The sequence below is a fragment of the Diabrotica virgifera genome, chromosome 2 (assembly GCF_917563875.1).
Source record: "Diabrotica virgifera virgifera chromosome 2, PGI_DIABVI_V3a".
Classification (NCBI taxonomy): Eukaryota; Metazoa; Arthropoda; class Insecta; order Coleoptera; family Chrysomelidae; genus Diabrotica; species Diabrotica virgifera.
Genome location: NC_065444.1, coordinates 198,227,980 through 198,253,000, shown reverse-complemented (window position 1 = coordinate 198,253,000; position 25,021 = coordinate 198,227,980). Strand labels below are relative to the sequence as shown.

The window sequence follows — 25,021 nt, the reverse complement described above, 5'->3', positions numbered from 1 at the left end:
TACAGATTTAATTTTAGAAAATTCTTTACATAAGGATTTTTTTGTAAAATTTTCTATGGTCAAGTCAGTTTTTTTCTAAAATTTATATTTTCGGAGTTATTTAAAAAACATTCAATTTCGTAGTTCATTTGTTTAATAAAAGATGAAGCACCCACTTCTCGAGTAGAACTTTTTGATATGTTGTTTATTAAACATTTCTTAATGAAATTACAAAAAGTTCTATCTTGTTTGATTTTTTCCGATGTGAAAATCTATGTGCACTCCCTTAAAAGCAAATGCGTCTGTTTGGTTTCACCAAAGAATACTAACACACCTGTGTTAGTATTCTTTGGTTTCACACTGACCCAATCACATCCAGTCAAGATTCTATGATTCGACAGGCCGAATTTTTATTATCAGTCTTGTTCAGTCACTGTACGGTGTTCACATTTAAAGGTGGATATTGAAAAACTGATATTATTAGGTCGAGAGAATGATGAAATTTATGATCCCACAAACCCGAAACATCGAAATATAGCATTTCTTAAACGAAAAAGTAAATCTATGCCCATTCGAAATTATATAAAACTTTTTAGGGTAATCTAGTAAATCTGGAAACATGACTGAATGAAATAAAAACAGATCTTCTAGTATTTATGGGATGAACCCAAAATAGTTTTCCTCGATGACCCATTCTCCTTTTTCGAAGGCGACCTAATATTACTGTTTGAACCACTACATTTATTTTTAATCACATGTGTCAGTACACTCATGTCTCCCCAAGACACATTCAGTGCGAAAGTTAATGGTAGGGGAGCAAAGTATGCTAAATGTGCAGTCACTCGAGCGTTATGGGGACCTATTGGGTTGTGAAGAGTAGGTCCTAAAACCAAAAAAGTTAAGTAAAGTTTTCCATTTTAGTGGGGACTTTCCATTTTTAATTTAATTTTCCATTTCCAACAATCGTTTTTTTTAGATTATAGCGCCATCTATCCATAATTCGAAAAAATGTCTCAAATAAAAGTTACTTATTTTTACGTAAGGAATCCAAATCTGCAATAAAAAAATGGGGCTCCCATTTAAGATTTTAGTAACCCCCCACCCCACCTCCGTATGGGGTCGTTTGGTTCCAATAAATAGATTTTTCAAAAATATTGAATACGTGTATTTTTCAGTTTTTCGATCTGATGTTCATTTCGCGAGATTCGTATTTAAAATATTAAATTTACCCCCCACCCCTCTCCATGGGAAGTCATGTTTGATACCATTCGATAGATTTTTGAAAAATATTGAGTACGTATTTTTTAGTATTTCGATCTGTCATTCATTTCGTGAAATATTCGCTTTTTTGTGAAACATTGGGACTCACCCATTTTCTTACGCGCTAAAATCGTCAGATTTTTTAAATATACACTGTTTTGCATGTACTTAACTTACCTTATCTTAATCTGACGATTTCGAGTTTTTCTAAGGATAGATTTTTTTTTCGGTCCCCCTTAACGAACTCCCCTGCATTAAGAGCCAATATATGGTAGAGGTACATTTTCAGAGTACAAGGTTTCTCCCCATGTAATAATCTGACGCGTTCGAGTAACTGCAAAAATTCCCGCTTGGGCTCCCCTACCATAATGACTGATTTGATTTGAATGGACTTAACTCGACAGGACTGAACTCGCTTGGTGCAAAATGAGCCTTGAGTTCAAACTTATCATTATCGTTATCATTAATGTTTTTAAAAACTTGTTGCGACGTTTGAGGATTATAAATAAAAAAAATGTATTAAAAATTATTTTATTCCCAAATTAATTTACATATAGTATACATTGTTTAAAATGGTTCTAATAAAAAAGCATGTTTAAATTATTTATACAAATACCTCCATAAAAATACTTAAAAGAATAGCACAAATACAACAGCTCTTTTTTTGAACACCCAGTAAAGTAAAAACATATTAAATAGAGATTCTTTGGTAAAAAATATTTATTGATAATTTTTGAAAATTTAAAACACGGCGAAAGGTAAAAAATGTACAAAAATGTGTATAAATTATATAAATATATTAAACATAAATGATGATACAAACTGTAAAGTTCAAAAATCACAATACAAATTTGTTTACTTTTTGAAAATTGATAAAATTCTCTTACATTGGTTCTCTTTAAGAAAATGTTAAATAATTTATAGATAAATGTTTTGTTACACACGAAATACCGAAGGCAACATTAAACATTATGGCCATTGAGACTAAATTAATATGAACGTTTGGAACAATTAATAGCATGTAGACTAATTTCCAAAGTAATGACAAGTTTTACTCTTATATTAAGCGTACTAAACATCATATTTCACTACCATAATCATTTATCAGGATACATTGAAACATAAAGAAACAGGTTTTAACACAAAAGTGTATATAAAGTACAAGTGTATATACATAAATGAATATAGGAGATTGAAGAAGATAAAGGTAAAATCACCGAGACTCGAATAAAAGAAAATTACTTCTTAAACCTGTTAATGTTCGCCTTACTTCTCATTCGTCTCACAGTTAATCTAGATCTAGAAGATTCATAAACAATAGGTGAAGCATTAATCAGAACATAAATAATAATTTATTTGTAACAATTAGCTATTGAAGAACGAAAATTATAAAAAAACATAACGAGTCTGAGTATACAGTAACCGCCACCCTACTAGATACACAGGAACATTGAGCTATTACAGTCCTGGACCCTTTACTTAATGCAATGTTTATTTTTATGTCTAGTGGCGTTTAGAACGTCGGAAAATGTAGAGAAACTGAATATTAACATAGAAAGTTGAGAAATGCTTGATCAACTGTATTTGACGGTTATAGTTGTCATTTTGTTATAAAAGTTATAAAAGTTTTAAAGTATTGTAATATTCTTGGTGTTTGAATAAAATTATTTTAAAGAAGAGTAACAATACTATTAATGTATTTTTTGTATGGAAAAACAATTATTTTGAATAGTTTCTTTACAGTAACATATCAGGGATGAAAGTCACACCTGAAACGGACTGGATTAGCCCATAAGCATAGCAATTAGGTACCTACCCATGTATCTAGTAGCATGGCGCTTAATGTGTGATGACCATTGTTAGCAATCCAACTGATTTTTCAAAACGAAATGAAAACATTTTCTACTCTATCTGTCATGTAGGAATTGCAGAGCCTAAGAAAAGAACTGTATAAATCATCAAGCTTTTAACATTATGTTTTTTGATCACCAATAAGAAACATCGTAACGAAATGCCACCATACAGAAAATACTAAATGCTTTATACTTTATACCAATGAAATAAGATACATGACACCAAGGGCTTGTTTAGGGATAGCCACATCAGGGACTTATATTACAAAGACCTATAAAAAGCGACTGGACCTGTTGGACAAGTACCTGCTGGTGTATGAGTTCCTTTGTACATTACCGTAGTGTTATTATCAATGTAAACAGCTTTCCCTCTCACTCCCACTTTAAATCAAAACATTCAATGCAATGTAAAATTGTATATGTATCTCACCTTCCAAGTCTGTATATTCAATTTCATTTTCTGGCCAAATTGAAAAAACAATAGGGCATAAATATATGTTTGTCGTTAACTCCGTGATATATAATTAACATCTTTCATGGTACCCTCTCTGTGGCTTAGTGGTAAGAGCGCCTACCTTTGGATCGAAAGGTCCGAATGGTCGTGAGTTCGAATCTCATCAGGGTCGGGAATTTTTCGTTTATTATAAATTAATAAATGAAGATAGTTTTTGTCCTTGTGCGATCGGTACTCACCGGAGGGACCGCAGACGTTCAGATACAATTAGCGTATCATGACGTCGACTTTGCAAAGTAACAAGACACTTACTCAACACACACACACTACACATGACACTAGGTACAGTCGGAAAAATGAAAGAATATCCATGAACGATCACATCAATCCTTATTTTGTATTTGCTATCTTCTTCTATAACAAACGTTTGTTATTTATAGAAAAAGACAGCAAATACAAAATAAGTGATTGATGTGATCGTTCATGGGTATTCTTTCATTTTTCCTACTGTACCTAACTGCAAAAGTTCACCGTACCTACCATGCCAATGGCCATTAGTTTTCGAGGTATTAGCTAAATAAAAGAAAAAGAACATCTTTCGTGGTGGCACATCTCAAAATGTCAATTAACATTAACCGTTGCAATAAAAAACCGGTAAAAACAGGATATACTAAACATGTATAATGAAAAATAAATAAGTTTTATCACTTCATAGGGTAAAGTCAAACATCTAAAAAAATAATACTGAATATTACCATAAGAAAACATGGGTCAACACAAAATAATAAATAGTGTTTGTATTTGATGGATAAGTACTTTTGTCTAAGACACTATATGGCTGTTTCTAAGTAAGTCATCTAACCAACTTTTATGTGACTGTATGAATATTATTAACGATAGCATGGAGTGACCACATATGTGTCGTTTTTGAGGAGTACAAAAATATTTCGAACTTACGTCGAATCTTTTAATGTTTATCGTAATCTGTTGGTGGATTTTGCTCAATATTCTCTATGTCACGTTTGGGATGCTTTAGAGATTTTTAATTTGATGCAATTTAGTAGAGAGCTTCTTTTAGATTTCTTGATAGCAACAACTTGTTCCAGCTTTTCATAGCATCCTTCATTCTAGTCAAGGAGCCAAAATCATAGGTACACTGTAACGATAATGCTGAAATTGACACTACGTTTCCAAACCAAAACTTATACATGTGAAATATCGCCCCAGTAAAAATTTTGGGGTATGTAAGTCAGCTGACAAAACATCCTGAATTATGACGATCACATTGCATTTTCGAATGTATTATTTAATCTAATTTTGTTTATTAAAACATTTTTGAAGTTATACTTCTTTAGGCGCGATAGGGAGTGAATTTTTATTATTCTGCGCGCATGCGCACAGAGACAGTATGTTGTTCGTTGCTCAATCTTTTAAGTTATATGTATCAGTCCAAAAAAGGTGTAGAAAAAATATATTAGTGTCTTTAGTAAATATATTTATTATAATCTTTGTGTCTTTGGATTTGTCTTCCTCGGGAGTAAGGTAATACGTAATATTAAAACATTTTTATTTATAACTTTACTTCGTCTATTTGTTACCGTGGTTTGTCATAATGTCCAAGAAACAGTCAAAACAATGCCTTTGTAGCCTCATTGGTACAGCATTCGACTAAGAATAGGGAGGTCCCGGGTTCAAATGCGGGCAATTGCTGTCCTTTTTTTTTTCTTTTTTTAATTTTTGTATTTTTGGTAAGTGGTAAGTAACTATTAAAATCAGTTTAATATTTAATAAAATAAACTGTGTATTTTATTTCGCTGAAATCATAATATAATAGAAGTATAACTTCTTAGGTACGTACAAAGTACACACACATTCTTTTTTTATATACTTGGCTTTGTCTTTGTCACTCTACACAAATTTTGTAATCCATTTTAAACATAGTTCTATGTTTCCTAGGTACCTGAAATTTTCAGAATAGCTCAGGACTAGCTAACAATGCAATATTTAATTGCTATTATATGAATAAATCGATTTCTTTTTAATTTCAAACTACACTTGAGAGCAAAATAATCGACTCACTTGCTGAATTGTACACGTTAGAAGTCCCGAATTTCCTAAACCTGTTGTCCGATTCGAGTGATTTTTTTAGTATGTTACAGCCTTATTATTAAAGAAAATCGATGTAATATTATTGTTGCTAGACAGGTAAAGGTCATTTTATACCGGGTGTAACAATCATACCGTATTTTTTTCTTAAAATTCGTAACACCCTGTGTATTATGCTAGCATATATAAAATATTTAAATTAGAACTCAATTGTAGCCTTAGGCTTTCGTAACATCTTGTTTTTTGATTCATTCGCTTATGTTCGATAATAAAAGAGATAATATGTACTTTTATATTACAAATGAGGTATGCTACTTGGTCTTGATCAATATCATTCCAAATCTCGAGAGCTATTGTTTCTGCCTATTGTAAGGTTCTAAGAGGTGGCAAACGCTGTCGTAGTCTTCTGCCAATTATGTCCCACAAATTTTCGATCAGGTTAAGATCTGGACTATGCGATGGCCAATGCAAAGTCCGAAGATTTACCTGTTGTAAATATTCGGTTACAGTTCGTGAGCGTGATCTTGCATTATCGTGCATTAGCAAAAAATTGTTACCAATTTAAGGATCCGATAACATGGTAGCTAAGTCCTTCGCTATGTAACATCACTACTTAAACACACTCATCGCAAGTCAAATTCCCTGTAGCGCGTTCCATTTCCACCAATAATCTACTCATTTTTACAACAAACCAGACACTTTTTGACTGCCAACCATTTGACATCGATTAAATTGTTAATTTCTCATAGCCTACTTTAGACTTGTTTATTAAACTAAGCAGAAAATGAGGATTTATTGTTAAAAAACATCGCTAGTTGTTAACGTACCTAACTTTTTTATTATCCAACATAAGCAACTGAATCAAAAAAGAAAATGTTAATAAAGCCTAAGGATACAATTGAATTTTAATTTAAATATTTTTTATATGCTAGAATATTCCACAGGGTTTTCCGAACTTTAATAAAAAAACACAGTACGATTGTTACACCCGATATAAAATAACCTTTACCTGTATAGCAACAATACTATTACATCGATTTTCTTAAATAATAAGGCTATAACACACTAAAAAATTCACTCAAATCGGATAACAGTTTACGAAATTCAACTTCTAACGTGTACAATTCAGCAAGTGAGTCGATTATTTTGCTCTCAATAGTATTTTAAAAATGTGACTAATGTAATGACATTTAAATACCATTTTGAAGTTAACGAATCGATACGTGGTAGAGTGGTAGACTGGAGATCGAACGGTTAATTTTTTTAATAAATGATTAAAAATTAATATAATTAAAATTCATATTTTAGATAAATATATTTTATATAAATTATTTATTTATGTAAAATAATTATATATACCATTTTAAATCTTTTCTTTGATTTATGCCAGTTTAAATCCGCTAGAGAAATAAGTATGCCTCTTAAAAAAGTCGATTACAAAATTCCTTTTTCTATTCTCATACTATAATATCAATTATGATTTCACTACCTGTATCATAACGAAATTCATTATGTATGATACAGATTTTCATTACGATACAGATTTTTAACCAATAGAATCGCGATATGGCATTCGCGATGAAAGTGGCACACGCGCAGTGACCAATGGCGAGTCAAATACATACGCTTTGACAGTTCTCAATATGCAAACAAACTGACAAACTACTTAATTTATTTGCGTAACAAAATTAATAAATTTAAATATATTTTTTGTTATGAATGATCATAGAAAAAATCGTGTATACAACTTGCATTTAATTATCAATATGAAACTTGTACTCTATAAGAAACTCGCCGCTAGGCGGCTCGTTTCGTATCCCTCATACTCGCTTCATAATGCCCATCGTTAAATACTCGTTGCATAATATATAGAAATTGAAACAGCAAAATAGTTTATAGTTTTATATTGGGTCCTATAAATAATGAAAACGTTTTATTATAAAAAGTTCTTTTTTATAAAAGTGTAATTATTATTTTGATCCACAAATGGAGATGTTTAACTTTGCCATAGTAAATCGTTACCTCGTGTGTAAAAAACATTTATATGAAATATTTCATTGGTCAGATAATCTTAAAAGGAACACAATGCTCTACAGCACTAAACCCGAACATATACACTAAAATCTAAAAAAGCCTGTACAATTTTAAAAACTTTAAATACAAACTATGTACAAAAATATTCATTTATAAGGAAGACTGTACAATAATTTAAAACTCGAACGTAACTTCTTACAATACACAAGGTTTTTCAAATATTAAAATTATCTTTATTACATTTGCTAAAGACGAGAGCTTTTTCAACATTTTGCAAATAAAAATACCACAATAGAATCATAGAAGGGACCAGGATATGGATGGACAGCAACAAAGGAACCAATGCTAACCAGATAGGCCCATATTGCTAAAAGAAAAGTGGTTATATACCTATGCCCATAAATGGATGCGAATAGTTGAGTGATGATAATGACGTGTTCTACTTTTTTACACTTAAAGCTTATCTTCAAGAATTTTCAAAATACAGAGCCCTGTAACTTCTCCAAATTAACCATGACTGTAAATGTCCCTGGTTGTATGCTACAGAATGAAAACTACAACAAATACTGGTATAGTATCGTACTCACAAACAAACCTTAAACCTTATTTAATAAACTAAATGTTCATGTTAAATATAATGAGAACATCAATAACTTTGGATAGCTTCACGTACAAATCAGAAGACAATGGAGAATGAAAGAATGAAAAGTGTCCATATAGCAGATATAATAATTATTATCTCAATCATTGGTGACATTCGGAAGAGTGATCTAGAAGACACTAAACCAAATAAAGATTTGGTAAACATCTTCATAAGAATGCCAAATGCGGTACTACTCATGACATCCAGAGCGGCCACAATGTCAAATATATACCAGCGTACCTGTGAGTATTTCGGACATGTAATGAGAGGTCCCCAATATAGGTTGCTACAAAGTATTATGCAAGAAAAAATAACGGGCAAACGCAGTCCAGGACGAAGAAGAACCTCATGGTTGAAGAACTTACGAGATTGGTATGGTGTTGATACAAGCATGCTATTTAGGGTGGCAGTGAATAAAATTAAGATAGCTATGATGGTACCCAACTTTCTGAAAGGACATGGTACATGAATAAGAGGAAGTACCTGGTCAGCTAGAGATCGAGATCTTGATTTTGAGAGTCTAGGTATCTGGGATGAGCAAATATTTATTTGGGATTAATTGTAATATAAATTTTACGTTTGTTTTTGATCTCTTCTTCTTCTTCTTCTTTTAGTTTCATGGCCTTCACATCTTAGGTACTTGGCCAGTCCTCGTATTTAGATTGTAATTGGAAGGGAATCCTCTTTTCAAAGGGTCTGGATTTTTTCATATTCCCTTCTTTAAATTCATTGTAATATGATTTTCAAATAACTATTTTATATTTTAATTTGAAATATTTGACAGATTAAACTTGGCCTCGATCTTGTGGATGAATAGTCATGTTTTAAGTAGAAAATGCCGCCTACAATATCGATGCCAATTAAGTCATCTGTCAAATTGGCCGAAACAAAGCGCCAATAGGAACCTTGCACATTTTTATTTTATTACATAATAATGTTAAGTTTCTTTTAAAATAAGATTTCCAAAATTTCACGCCACAAAAACGCATAATAAAGTAAAAATTTAAAAACTTCTGTGTATTTAAATCATTTCAAACATTTTATCAAATCATTTAAATTGTACAAATCATTTAAATCATTTTGTAATAGTATGTAATGAGATTTCGCCTGTCTCACATAAAAGTATATACCATTTCGTTTACTTTGGGGTGTGATACAGTTTTTGAAGAGATATTATTAAATTGTGTGTGTGTTTACTATGGAAATTAAAAATAAATACTATAAGTGTTGTTTAGTATCATTGTGTTAAACTACAACCATTAAAACCCCCAATAAAATATTTACTAGATTACCAGTCGATAAGAAACGGCGTTTAATAAAGTGGTTACATGCACGTTGAAAGGACATTAGACATTTTAGTTCATTCTCAAGGTCTTCATGTATATGAAAATAATTTTATTGGAAGTATTTGATGTCTGTTGTCTGCTTAATAGTTTTTTTAATAAATCAAGTGTATTTTTAACAAGAATAAAACTTTTCGTTATTATTAACCTCTACAATATTTTCCTGCAACTGTTTTTACTATACAATTCAAATAAACTAATCGTAATAATAAAGATTTATGTTCATAATAAATAAGTTGCTATACTGCCTTTGGGAAAACAATCTTCGGTCATTTGAAAAAAATATCTTAACAAAAACGCTCAAATATTATGAAATATATAGTTCACAGCAACTATCTAAAAAGTTATAAAACTGAGATACACCATAAAATGACTACAACAAGTAAACGAATATCAAACTTAATGAATTAATAGCGCAGAACTTGAACATTTTTAACTTTATGACGTCACGACCAATGAAGGCGCGTTTTGGACTGGCTGTCATAATTTGAATTTTCTCTCGATTTAAATCGTTTTTAGGGGCCAAAAGAAAGAAAATAACAACTTTTTTCTTTGACATATATTTTAAATTATGTTCGGTTGTGATTTATAGCATTCGAATTTAAAATTTTATGCAAGTTCCCTATTAATAAACAATTGTAAATTAAATAACTACTTACTTTATATTAACCTTTTTTGAAAACAATTTCTGAATGGAAACTAAACGATAAAAACAAACGTAAAATATAATTTTATTGCAATTAATAATTGCGATTCAAACGTGATTTATATAAATTAAAAATATAAATGTGATTTAAACAAGCGAAAAGAAAAGATTTTTAGAATCAATAATCAATAAATCTGTTGCAATTTTGCAATATAAAAATGAAGCTAGATTAATAAAAAGAAAAGTTAAGTAAAAAAGTAGTCGGTAAAAAAGCTTGGATGAATATGTAAATACAAGAAATGTTGCTGCTCACTAGTTGAGAGGCTGAATCAGAAGTATCCATCTCCACTTATTGCTTTGTAAATATCGTCTGCCCTTTTCTACCTTGTAAGAATTTCTTCTTATAATTCATGAAATTTCTTTGGAAAAAGTAGAATATTAATATTTCCGATGTGATTGTCCAATACATATTTTTTATTTTCAATAAAAAATAATAAAAATTAATAAACATGAGACCTACATATTTGGTGAAGTGACTAAAAGTCAAACGCTTTTCGATATGACCTTCTTGATTCGTGTTCGTAACATTTATTCGTTAATTAACACTTGTGTACTGTCGCGATTTCTTCTGTGTCTTCTGCTGTATGCTCTAGCAATAAATATTTAAATATTTGAAACACCTTGCGTATGACTAAGACATGTATTTTTTAATTTTTTTTATAATTCGAACACTATACAGTGATGAGCGCGTTAATTACCGGAAAAATATCCCAAAAGATGGAAAACATACATTGCGAAACAAAAAGAAATGAAACTAGTGGAGGTGGAAACATTACATTATGTAGTTTTCCACCTTTAGACGTATCAGAGGAGTATGACAACTGTCAGTGTGACAGTAGAATTTCATAAAATACTCCTGTCACAGACGTCTAAAGGTGGGAAACTATGTAATGTAATGTTAATTTATACGTTCATAACGATAATTTCCACCTCTATCAGTTTCATCTCTTTTTGTTTCGTAATGTATTATGTTTTCCATCTTTTGCGTTATTTTACCGGTTATTAGCGCGCTCATCACTGTATTTGAAAAACTTTCTATTTTATGCAAAATATATATAAAAAAAATTAAAATCGTATTTATACTTAAATTTGCTCTTAGAAAATATTTTGTATATATTTTTACTATTTTAAACTCTATAATTTAAAATCTATAAGAATAATTAAGATTCAGATTTATTTTACATGATATAATATATTCTTCTGAAAAATTTGATTTTACATTACTGAACACGTTCCGAAGACGAGGTTTTCTAAAAAAAAAAAACAAAAAAACATATTAAAAAAATAATAAAATTGAAGAAAATAATAATAATTAGTCGATCGGGACCGATCGACTAATTATCTAAATAAACATACATACGATATAAGGTCGATATGTTTACTGGATATGATACCGATCTGTTTAATGGATAAAAAATATTGGATATGTAATTTAGTACGTTAACAATAATTGAATCGTTTATTTCAGAAAGGGGTCAAGTCACAAAAACCTGCTTTTGAGAAAAACAAAAAAAACGTGTTTACATTCAACAAAAATTTTATTTATATAAAATAAAAATTCTCACTAATAACCTGTAGTGTTTGTCAAAAAGTATTGTATTTTTCAAAAATTTATCTTGTTAATTTGTTTAAGAAAAAAATAAATAATTTTTTACACTTGGCCCCTTTCTGAAATAAAGTTGGTGTTTACATTCAACAAAAATTTTATTTATATAAAATAAAAATTCTTACTAATAGCCTGTAGTGTTTGTCAAAAAGCATTGTATTTTTCAAAAATTTATCTTGTTAATTTGTTTAAGAAAAAAATAAATAATTTTTTGCACTTGGCCCCTTTCTGAAATAAAGTTGGTGTTTACACAATTTTTAAGCAAGGAGTCATGCGTTGTTGCATGGCCCCTTTCTGCACTATGACAACATTTGATTCCTTTCTGCAACAAAAGCTGTATTTACGTTTAAATTAAAAAATTCCACCAAAAACTCATTTTGTCAAAATTAGTCACTTGACCCCGTTCTGAAATAAACGATTCAATTATAAAAAAACAATGGGTGCCCGATCTAATTTTGTTTTGACTATAATTAATCAATAATTAAAAAATTACTTTTTTTTATAAATAAAAAAACTTTCGACCCGGGCAGGTATTATTTCAGATTTTTTGGATTATTCTAAACAAAAAAGGTATGTTGTAATTTCTCTTTTAAGTTAATCGATTTCGAGTTATAAACAATTTAAATCTGAAAAAAGAACGAAAGATGATGATTTTCAAGGCTCAAAAACCTAAGTAAAAAATATAATTTTTGGAATTATAAGTATCTAAATTCAAGTTCAAACCTTATTCTATGAGTTCTTGATAAATATTTCGGCCTTATTACATTTTAAAACATTGTTCTTTTAGTTATTAATGCAGTCCCATCGCCGGCAACCTTCCTCATTAACAATTAAAAAAATGCATTGTAGAATAAAACATGGCAAAAATTATAGAAGAAAAACCTGATAGAAGAGGGTATGAGCTTGAATTTAGGTACTTCGTAATTTCAAAAATGACATCTTTACTTTTGTTTTTGAGCTTTGAGAATTGTTATCTTCCGTTCGTGTTTCAGTTTTAAATTGTTTAACTCGAAAACGATCAACTTATGATAAAACATACAAAAGATTTTTTTTGTTTAGAATGATCCAAACATTCTGAAATAATCTGCTCGTGTCGATTTTTTTTTAAATTATAAAAGAAAGTTATTTTTTAATTATTAACTAATTATAGCAAAATTAGATCGGGCACTTCTTCAGGTATCAACAAGATATCTAGAGAGTGGACCAAAGTTCTGGAAACGCCTAATTATACAAAAACATGAATACACTTATTTTGTAATATGAAGATTTGAAATTTGATATTTGTAACAATGCTAAATTTACCATTTTCTTGATATCATTAGTACCTTGGTTTTATAAACACAACACCCTGTATATTGTAACTTTATTAACTCCAATTCAATACCGATTCAAACGTATATAATACTTTTGATTTTATGTAGCCAGGAACATCTTACATCAGATAAAACAAAAGCCAAGAAAGCCGTCTCAATAAATTTTTTGATTTAATTTATGTATAAGTAAATTCAGTATCCTGAAATTTGGAAAAATTTAGACAACTATACTACATTTACAATGAAGATGCAGTAGAAGTAAACAAACCGAGACACGTTAACTATTATAAGGAGAACTCCTAAATCATGATTTACAATGTATATACATTGTAAATCACAAATGATGATTTACAAATTCAAACTTTATACATTGTAAATCATGATTCAGGAGTGATCCTTGTAACAGTTAACGTGTCTCAGTTTGTTTACTTCTACTGCATCTTGATTGTGATTTTAGTGTATTAAGAATTTGCTCTGAAAAATGAATATATCTCGAAAACTAATAAATTTAGACATAGGGAATGTTATATAAAAATTAAAGTACGGTAATGGTACTTTTCAATAGTGATATTAAATACAGGGTGTTCTATTTAAAATTACTGAGAAAATATTGTACTTGCATAAAAAAATAAGGCATCAATAAACCATTACTGTTGTGCTTATTTTTATTTATAGAGGGAGTTGAACTTAATACGATTTTCATATAAAATTGGATATAACTTTGTAAATACCCTGTATAACATAACAAACCTTTATATTTTTCTGATGGAGAAGTTAACAGAATTCCGAATAAAATAAAATAATAAATAAAATAAAATAGAGTGTAAAAAAACATAAGTTTGGTCTGCCACTATGTTATCGAACACCCTGTAACATTCTAACTAATTTTGTAATGCGAAGCTAAAACTTGGCTACAATTTTTGTTATTAACTTATTGCTATCTATTACTATAGCGAATCTACGGATATTTATCACACTAATCAATCACCCTGTATACATTGTAAATCCCATATCATGATTTACCAAGTTTATACATTGTCAATCATGATTCCGGAGTGCTCCTCGTAATATTCAAACGTGTCTTGATTTGCTTATTTCTATACTAAAGTCAACATAAAGTTGCACTAGAAATAAACAAACAAAGACACGTTGAATGTTACGAGGAGCACTCCCGAATCATGATTTATAATGTAAAAACCTTGTAAATCATGATTGGGGAGTGCTCCTCATAACATTCAAGTGTCTTGTTATAGTGCATCTTCATTGTAAATTTAGTATAGTGCACCTTTATTGTGATTTTAGTATAGATACGGTTAAATAATCATAATCTATGTATAATATTATGGAACAATAATTATTATTTGAAACATTATTTAAGGGAATATTTTTTGAAAAAAAATCATCGTATTAACTCATTTAAGGAGGGGGTATGGTTTGAAATATTTAAATTTTTTTATTATTTCAAATAAAAGTGCATACTTTCAAGAATACTCTCTGAAAATTTCAAAATAATCGGAGTAAAATTACCAGAGATACAGGGTGTTGAATATCCCTACCTTCGACTCGCTTTGCCGCGGCTTCGCGCCAGCACGCTTGAGCGTAGTGAGAAACGTTAAACAACTGTTCGCCTTCTCTTTTGTAGATTACTCCTCAATTTAAAAAACATATTCCAATGTTCATCACTTTACGATTTGGCAGACAAATAAGAAGATGAAGATGCAGTTGTCAAAACTTTAAACGCATTTTTCTCAAAACTGCTTTTTCAAATGCGGTGGACATTGTAACTGAAAAACTACTCTGCCGATCTACCTGATATTTTGCACAGATTTTCTTTAGACATTGCGTGAGGTAACAACGTCGAGATATTTTTCGTTTTGTGCTTATTTTTTGTTCACAATATTAAATATGTTGGTTTTCACAAAATTTTTATCAAAAATTTCGTATTTTTGACTTTTGAGTGATACCAAAAATTCAAAAATCATTAAAAATAAAAAAACTCGACGTTGTTACCTCGTGAAACTCATAAGCTAATAAAATCTTTTTGAATTTTTTGTTTCGTATAATCCAGTGATGAGTTCTGATGTCCACCGCAAAATCCATTTTTTTTGAGCTGCCTGCCAAAATTTGTCGCCAATGGCTTATTTTTCAATATTTTGGATTGAATTTTTTCTTAAATATTCTTTGAATTGTACTTAATGTGTTTATTTAATTTAAAAATAAAATAATTCTACCATAGTTTCGAAAAAAATTCACAAAAATGTGGTTGATATGTTGATTTCAAACCATACCCCCTCCTTAATACAAAACACTAGTATTAGAATACTTATTTAGCAACTATTGTTATCAAATTCAAGACCTGATACTGTTTCAAAAGTTTTCAAAATGGTAAATAAATAAGAATCGAATATTTTTAATCGTAGACATAAATTGACAACATAAATTAAAAATATGTTATTCTAAATATATCACCTGCTTTTACTGTCGGGATCCTCTAGCAGCCTCTTCGAGCGCTCTTACTTTAAGTTCACGTTCTCTTTGTTGCCTAAAATGTGAAAACTACTATTATATAGAGGACCATTCTTCAGAAGGCCGTTACTTTCTATTTTCTAAATACTAAACCACTTTCACCATCTAACACTACATTTCAACAAAATTTCGCCTGAAAAATAAGGAAAAAAAAACTAATAACCATTTCCAAAAGCGGATAACTTAGCACTTGTTCTAAAACTTGTGTAGTTGTGTATTGAGGAAAATTATATATTTTTGTTGTAACTAAAGCTTGCATATCATTTTTTATCAAGCCAACTCAATCCTATTATCTATGTTTCGAGATAGGAACAATTAAACTATTTTTTTAAATAAAGCATTATTACATACTGAGTCAGAAAAATGAAAAAATACCCATGAACGATCACATCAATATTACGGGATGTGATCGTTCATGGGTATTCTTTCATTTTTCCGACTGTTTGGCTATTGCCACTAATGCGTTTGATAATAACCAAAGTTGACCAATAATACACCAATGTGGTTGAAAAGTCAGTCTTAATTCTTCTTCACTGAATTCTGGCTTATTTGCATTTCACGATCAGAATTCAGTTCAGAATTCTCCTGTCTTCGGTCTAAGTTTGCCCCCTTAGTCAGCCTATAATATTCTGGGTCTTCTCCTCTTTCATCTTTCTGCCGATTTCAATTTTAATATTTTTTTGAATATAGTATCTGAACGTATTTCAATCATGCCAGCTGCTTACTTATAAATCGTACATCATTTCCATCGTTGAATTAATCGTTCTAGAATGGGACGATGTTAAAAGGTTTTTTTTTTAGAGCTAAAGGGTTAGTAGATGCATGAATTAGTGGTATACATTTTCGCCAATGCTTGTCTTGTTGAGTTATTGATCCAGTAACGGGGATCATGTTCAGAAGCCTATTCTTGTTGTCTCTTCTTCAGAATTAATTCTCTGAGTTTTCACAGAAAGCTAACGAGAAAAATAAACTGAGGAGGTTTTCAAATTTTTGAGTATCGTGTTAGAAGATGACTATGATATCATGTAGGCGCTTTGATCACTTGTATTATCTTCTTCTTCCTCTTTATAAGCAATTCTGCTTGCCAATTTCCTCTTTAGAAGGTTATCACTCCATTTTTTGCGCGGTCGGTCGATACTTCTACCACAGTGGTTCCCAACCTTTTATGTCTGGCGACCCACCTTCTAATGTTTTTTCAAATTCGCGACCCATCCCTCACTCATGATGATATATATGTAAGTTATTCAGCTACTGTAAGAGCCACGCCGCGACCCACCTGAAATCTGCCCGCGACCCACTTGGTTGGGAAACGCTGTTCTACCAATTGGTGATTTATCTCTTCCTGGTGATTATTTTGACCACAAGTGTCTCCTCCATTGTGCGTATGTAGTTATTCCATTCTATTTTTTTAATTCTATTTTATTCCATTCTCCAAGGGAAGTTTTAATCGTGGAACATGATTTTAATTGTGGAAAGTGTCATCCTGATAAGTTTATGATTGTGGAAACAGCAGGTTGTTTTCAAGTTTTTCTCAATAGCAAACTTTATATAATATATGAAAAAATGTTTGTCCGACAAATATGTTGGGCATTTTAATAAGTCCGACACGTAGAACATGTCAAATGACAGGACTTATATTGGTGGTAAATAGCAGTCTGATTTTTGCATGAGAGGTTAATGAAAGGGTAACAAATCAGTTGGAAGTTCTGTCCGATAAAATACATGGGACGTTTTCGTAGTCTGACGTTCGAAACCTGTAACCTGTTCCACAATTAAAACTTCCCCTGTTCCAGTGTTCCCATACATCAAAGTTTGTCCGACTAGACACCGTTAAGCTATTAACAAATTTTCAGCTTGCTATTAATCAACTTTTTTTGGTATGCGGGATCCAGGCCTATTAGTGTCCATTCGTTCATTCACTGTACGTTACATTTTTTTCTAATGTCTTCACTCGTCTTTCGATCTCTCAGCGCATTTCCTGTAATTCTTCTCAGTACCCTCATTTCTTCCATTTCTAGCAGTATTTGTGTTGTGGCTGTATCGGGTCTTGTTTCTCATGCATGTCATTATTGGTCTTACACTGGCTTTATAAATTCTTGACTTCATCTCAATGTTAATATGTCGGTTTCGCCATATAAGGCATCCTGCCAGTCTATTTGCTTTCTGTTCTTGATTTCTCACTTCGTTGTTCAGGACTCCGTAGCTGGACAGTGTAATTCCAAGGTATTTTATTTCCATTACATGTTTAATGCTGAAGCCATCAATTTCTATTTTATATCTAATTGGTTCTTTAGTGATTACTGTTGTTTTAGTTTTCTGAGATGAAATTGTCATATTGAATTCTTTTGGTGGTACGTTAAAACAATGGACTAATATTTACAGACTATCTTCATCTTCCATAAAGAACACTAAATTGTTATGTGTGGTCTCTATTACTATATGGCAGTGAGACCTAGAGATTAAAACAGTATGACGTCAACAAATTGAATTCATTCGAAATGTGGATGTACCGCCGAATATTAAGAATAAGCCGGATCAGCAGAACTATGAATGAAGAACTACTGAAAATAATGAACACACGTCCTCATCTGGCCAATACTATCAAAATTAGAAAGACGTCATATCTAGGACACATAATGCGCCATAGGGAATTTGAGCAGCTTCAGGTAAAATTAGAAGGCAATATCGAAGGTAAAAGAAGGCTTCGAAACATCAGAGATTGGATCCACACAACAGGAAATTACTGACTTGATTCATCAAGCCCAAAACGGAGAGAAATTTGCCATATTGATCGCCAACCTCAATAGAGAAGGCACTTAGGAGGATCTTCATCTTGTGCTATTGGCGAGGAACCGCAAAGTGGGTGGCGAATTTGAAAAGCATCAACTCTAGGAAAACATTGACTTTGCTGCCATTAATTTGTGTACATATTTGCGGTCAGTTTATGTTGTAATTAACAAGGATTTAGACTTAAAAAACCTATTGCAGTATTCCTCAGTATTCATTCCTATTATACTCTACGTAATGACCTAAACTAACCAATGCCAAATCACACATTTTGTTAATTTAACGTTTGTATTAAACGTAGTATTTTTTAATGTTTAAGCGACTGCAAAATTAAATAAATAAATAAAATGTAGTATATATTCTGTACATAGAATGTACATTGTTATGCAAAATATTCCGACCACCTCGTAATTTCCAGAACACAATTATTATAAAATAAATTTACCTACTTAGTTTACTGTTTTTATTTAATTAAAAATTGTTATCCATTAGTGTAAAATAAAATTAGTGTACCTATTAACTAAATTAAAAACAACATTAGAAATTCTAAGATAGATTAATAATTTTTAAAACGCTGTGTGATTATCGGGGGGTCAGATTTTTTATGAAAAAAAGGTAAAAACAAATCAGTAGTTAGCATCAAATTTTAATGAATACATACAGATGAAACATAATCTTGAATTGATTATCGGGGGGTCAGATTTTTTTATGAAAAAAAGGTAAAAACAAATCAGTAGTTAGCATCAAATTTTAATGAATACATACAGATGAAACATAATCTTGAGTCGTCTTTAACTTATAAGACGTCTTAGTGGCAAAACTTAGTGGTTACTTTGGCAAAACACTCGTGTAAATGATTTTGATTTAACGTTTTAGAACTGTGAGGTCAAATGACAAAATGAATTGTTTTCCAAGAGTTATCGTCCATCTTTGAAATTTTGAGCGCCCTCTGTAGGAATTCAATTTTACGAATCAGTAGTGCGTTGTCTGCGTGACAGAGTATTTTTACTTTTTTGTTTCCTATTCTGTATCCTCTTCCTTTGTTGACGCTTTTGATGATTTCATTCCATGATTAAATTGAAGAGCATAGAGCTCAATGAGTCCCCCAGTTTTAAACCGCTGCCTATATCTATAGCTTCTGTAAGTTGCTCATCTATTCTGACTTCCATTTTCTTGTTGCGTGCCATATTATTTATTCTTCTTACGAGTGAATGTGTTTTCGTTTCTTATTGTTGCCTTTCTCCTTTAACTCTGTACAAAACCATGGAGTACTTCACCCTGGGAGCGATTTATTTTTATTCCTGTTTCTTTTACCAAGAACTTCTGTGGCTGAGGTTAAGATATTAGACTTTGCTCACTTTCTTCGGCTCCGTCACTTTCTGTGGGATATTATGTTTCTACTTCTTTCTGTTATTCTTCACTTGTATTATAGCAGGGAATATTTCCGTTAATAGCTTCTTTTACGGAAATATTCCCACTAATATTATAGCAGAGAACATTTTCGTTAACAGCTTCTTTATATAGAATTAGGATATAATATAAACTGAATTCGCTCTACCGAGATTCACTTTGACACATTCGGAATAGGAAACATACAACACAAAAATTCCTGCCTCACACTATTAACTGCTAAAATCAACTTAATCTTTCATTAAAAAAAGAAGAATTATTAGAAATAGTGGGCGTGTCTACTAATCTCATAAAATTTTGTGGAGTTTATTTCTACAAAATATTTTTATTTTGTACAATAAATAATTTTCTCATTTGTTATAAATACATTATAATGGTGTAAATAAATAATTATTGATTGGCGTAAGGTTTATGTTATTTTTATGTCTATTTACTATTAATATTATTGGCTATGAGCAGGTGCGTTGGTTGTGTAGTAATTTCCAGTCACTTCTGACAAGTGAACTTCCCAAAAAAGAAATTACTAAAGTCAGTGTCAAAGTGAATCTCGATAGAGCGAATTCAGTATACCATCGTTTTTACTGACTAAGGGCCAATTTCTCATATCGAGTTTAACTCCAGTTTAACCTGAACTTCTAGTAAACGTCAGTTTAAAGTCAAAATCGTCTTTCTCAATTCGCACGTTCAACCGATGGCAGTTTAAACTTGAACGATGCTTGAACGGTGGAATTCAGCCGTTCAAAGATTTCAGAACTCAGTTCAGATGATTTCATGGACTACGCATGCGTTGTATTAACACGAAACGCTGTCATAATATAAATATATCCTATTTTATTATATTACGCCTAACGATAAACGATAACATTATTTTTGTTTTTATATTTATTTATAATTATTAAAATGACTATTTGACTATAAATACTTAAATTTAACTTTATTCAAAAACAGCATAAAAAAGGTAGTTCAAAATGGCGACAGTGTTTTATCTTTTGCCGTCTATTGGCATTTCTCGAAATCTGTAGAACGAGCGCTGACATGAACGTGCAATGAGAAATGCATTCCAAACAAATCCGAAGATCACCGGTGAACCTGGTTCAACTGAACCATAGATTACCGCAGGTATGAGAAATCGACCCTAAGTTTTTTTAGATAATATGATAGTAATAACAAAATGAATCTAATTTGTGTTAATATACATAATTTTCATCAATACTACAACTTCCATTGGACAAAACAATACATTCACCACAAATTATACAAAACATAAACCATGAATTGCACGTAACTAACAGGGATAAATTATGTGTGGACAAAAACAGCCAGCTCAAAAAATAAAAGTGGATATTCTCAAACTTATAAGGTTAGTTTTATCCTAAAGATGTTAAAAATGTAATAAAAAGCGCAAGCAAAATTAATGAAAATTAGCATTAATTCCAAAAACAAAACTACAAAAATGACTAACAGAAAATTTTGTTTGTTGTTTATAATTTTAGAAAAGCATTATATGATTGCAAATTGTTGATGATACTGTCCACTGTAAGTTTAATATATTAGTATATTTTTCTTTAATCAATCATTGTTTAATCGACTTGAGTATATAAACATGTGAAAGTAATCCCATATGTCCTTTCTTATTACCTCAAAATTTGATTTCAACTTAACTCGAAAATTAAATATCCAATGTTTTCTTCTTCTTCTTTAGATGCCGTCTTCTTTCAAAGGTCGACGATCATCATGACTACTTGTATTCAGTTTACAGCTGCTCTAAGTAGCTGATTAGATGAGCAATTAAACAATTCCCTGAGATTTTAAAACTATGCTATTCGTCGCATTCCAACGCTACGCTTCCCTAATTGATTTTCTGCAGAAGCTGGCATTTTGTTCCTCTCATCACGTGTCCAAGGTATTGAAGTTATATATAGAAGGCCTTCTATATATTCTTCCCATATGCACATTCTTGTTTCGTTGTCTGCTTCTATCTGCTTGTTGCCGTCAATTAGTTTGCGTGCCTGTTCCATGCGTCTGTTTGACATATATTTATTTTGATTAACATCTAAATTAAGCAACTGCTTAATCTGGCATTGTTAGTAGTGTTTAGCACGATGTAACAACAGTTGGAATTACATTTATACCCACAAGACTCCGAATTTATGTCACATCTCGAATATTTTTCAACCAAAAATTGTTTTCTGGTCTTTATTTGATCATGTTGTTCACAGTTTACATTTGAAAATCAGTTGCAGTATTCGATATAGAATGGCCTTCAATATACAACTTGAATACAAAATATTTTCATACATTAGATTTTTAATAATCCCCTATTCTTGTTGACTCCCTACACTTTTTATATAAACTTGATCATTACTAACAGACATTTAAGCAGATTTTTTTGAGATACTGATATATAAACCCACAGTGAACAGTCCGCAAATGACACGCACATATTGTGAACCCAATAACTATCAAATACGCTAACCGATTTGCATTTGCTATAAAGACACGAAAAACGCACCTTAGGTACTCTTCGTGTTGAGCTACTATCGAAGGATGAGGAGGGAACCTATCTCTTTCTAGCAGCATCTGTCGCTGTAACTGTTCATGGGCGGCCGCCTGAATATAGTAAATTATTTTTTAGTAGTACTACAATAATAAATTGCAATGTGTGTCATTATTCTTGAAATATTCCAACGCTTGATATTTTTTGTATAAAACAATATACGTGAATAAAATATTCAAAATAGCTGAAACTAGCATGGATATTGTTTCTATGTTTTCTTTTAAATAAATAGCCCGATCATTTTGGTAAAAACAAAACTAAGGTAGGTAAGACGCCATTAGTAATCTTTGCAGTATTTATAAATAAACACTATTTTATCTTTGTATTTGCTGATTTATTAATAGTCCTATCGCCAGGGGGTACGACGGCCTCCTTTATTCAGATGGACTTACCTAGAACACGAACTTTTTGGGTAACAGTTTATCCGGATCTCGATAAGGTTGTTATAAACAAATAACTTGTGGAATTACATGACAGCGATTTTTCGCAAAACAAAACATTGTTTTGTATTTTTTGAGTCATTCTAAGCAAAAAATGTTCTTACCAAGTTTTTTCGTAGGATGCATAGTTTTCGAGATAAACGCAGTTGAACTTTCAAAAAATCGAAAAATTGCAATTATTGAACCCGAATAACTTTTGATTAAAAAATCAAATAGTAATTCTCCTTACCGCATTTGAAAGTTCAAGTCAAATTCTATCGGTTTTAATTATTTGCATAGCTAAAAATTAATTTTTTTTATTGTCAAACAAAGCTATAAACAAATAGTGTTTCCCGTGCCCAATGCATGCGTTTTAAGGCATACTACGTAGAAATTGCCTGTTTGTAGGCGCGCCTACTCGTTCGATTTTAAATGAGAAATGCATTGAAAATATCACTCAAGCACTATCTGTTTATAGCTTTGTTTAACAATAAAAAAATTAATTTTCAGCAATGCAAATAATCAAAATCGATAGAATTTGACTTGAACTTTCAAATAAGGTAAGCAGAATTGCTATTTTATTTTTTAATCAAAAGTTATTCGGGTTCAATAATTGCAATTTTTCGATTTTTTGAAAGTTCAACCGCGTTTATCTCGAAAACTGCATCCTACGAATAAACTTGTAGGAACATTTTTTGCTTAGAATGACCCAAAAAATATAAAAAAATGTTTTTTGCGAAAAATCGCTGTTATGTACGCCTCAAGTTCTTTCTTTATAACAACCTTATCGACATCCGGATCAACTGTTACGGGTTCTACGGGTCAAAGTACATAAAAAACTTGGGTAAGTCCATCTGAATAAAGGAGGCCGTTGTACCCCCTGGCGACAGGACTATAAACACCACACATTTTTTCGACATCAACTTTGTTATGTCTATTGTTCCCTAATATTGTGTGACTTTGATCTGGTGGAATTAAGTGAAATTGATAGAAAATGTCAAAAATTAATATTTGAACCAAAGCTACTTTTTTGTGGATTCTGCGTCATACGCATCCAAATGACTATTAGGGTATACAAAGGGGTGGAAATATTATCAAAAAGATCTCACAAGAATGTCTTTATAGGAATGTATATAGCAATTTTTGAAAGAAACAAAGAGTAAAACTAATCCTCATAATTGGCTCGACAGTCCTTTGTAGTTTATGACCTACTCGTAGATAAGTCGACACTCACGTCGATTCTTAGCAACTTGCATAAATCTTCTTACCCTTCAAATGTTAGGTTTTCTCTACATCATTATTCCATCTTCTGCGCGGTCGTACTCTCTTTACCGACAGTGGAAGAATATATATTCTCTCTTTCGACTTTGGTATTTTTAAGTCTTCTGTTATTATTTTAACATCATTTTTGGGCAGTTATCGTACTCCCGGTCCAGTACCTCATAGAACAGGTACTTTTGATCGTCCTCATTTTCTTCGGTTGGTGCATAAATACTTATAATCCTAACATTAGCAAACTTTCTTTAAGTCTTATTCGACATATTCTGCGATTAATAGGCTTGAACCTAATTCTTCTTCTTCTTATGCAATCCACTAATGGATGTTTGCGATCACGTTTGACCGTTTTTCTCATCATCATCGTTTGACCATCACTTACAGTGTGTATTAGGTCTCCTGTCCATTGTTAGACATTACGGCGCCACGACATTTTCTTCCTGCCCACTCCCCTTCTTCCTTCGATCTTTCCTTCAATTAAGGTTTTCCAATCAGAAATCGGGCAACCGGACTGTCTGAAATGACTAACAAGTCAGTAAGAGACATAATTTAAATAATATTCCTGACAGTTAATAAGGTGTCCATAAGGTAAACATTTGCGCATAACTAGGTGATTAAATTTTCATCTTAAATTTTCGCTGGACAGAAACAATAGCCATGATAATCTCACCAAAATATTTAATGAAAAAAAATTTAACTTCTATTTTAGTTCTAATATTCTAATTATTGTACCTTGGTACACACCTCCGT

At 31.2% G+C, this 25,021-nt stretch overlaps 1 protein-coding gene across 4 annotated transcripts in view; it reads right to left on the bottom strand.

Annotated features, from left to right (window-relative positions):
* Window positions 1-1,756: 1,756 nt before the first annotated feature.
* Window positions 1,757-25,021, bottom strand: part of LOC114328098 (arginine-glutamic acid dipeptide repeats protein) — a 220,902-nt gene continuing 197,637 nt past the window's right edge. For all 4 annotated transcript variants that reach the window (XM_028276867.2, XM_050644135.1, XM_028276869.2 and 1 more), the window contains exons 20-22: window positions 22,533-22,630; window positions 15,767-15,839; window positions 1,757-11,628 (exon numbers count right to left, since the gene is read on the bottom strand). In XM_028276867.2, coding sequence (XP_028132668.2) covers window positions 15,773-15,839; window positions 22,533-22,630 — 165 coding nt within the window. In that variant the 3' untranslated portion in view covers window positions 1,757-11,628; window positions 15,767-15,772. The remainder of the gene's footprint in view (window positions 11,629-15,766; window positions 15,840-22,532; window positions 22,631-25,021) is intronic.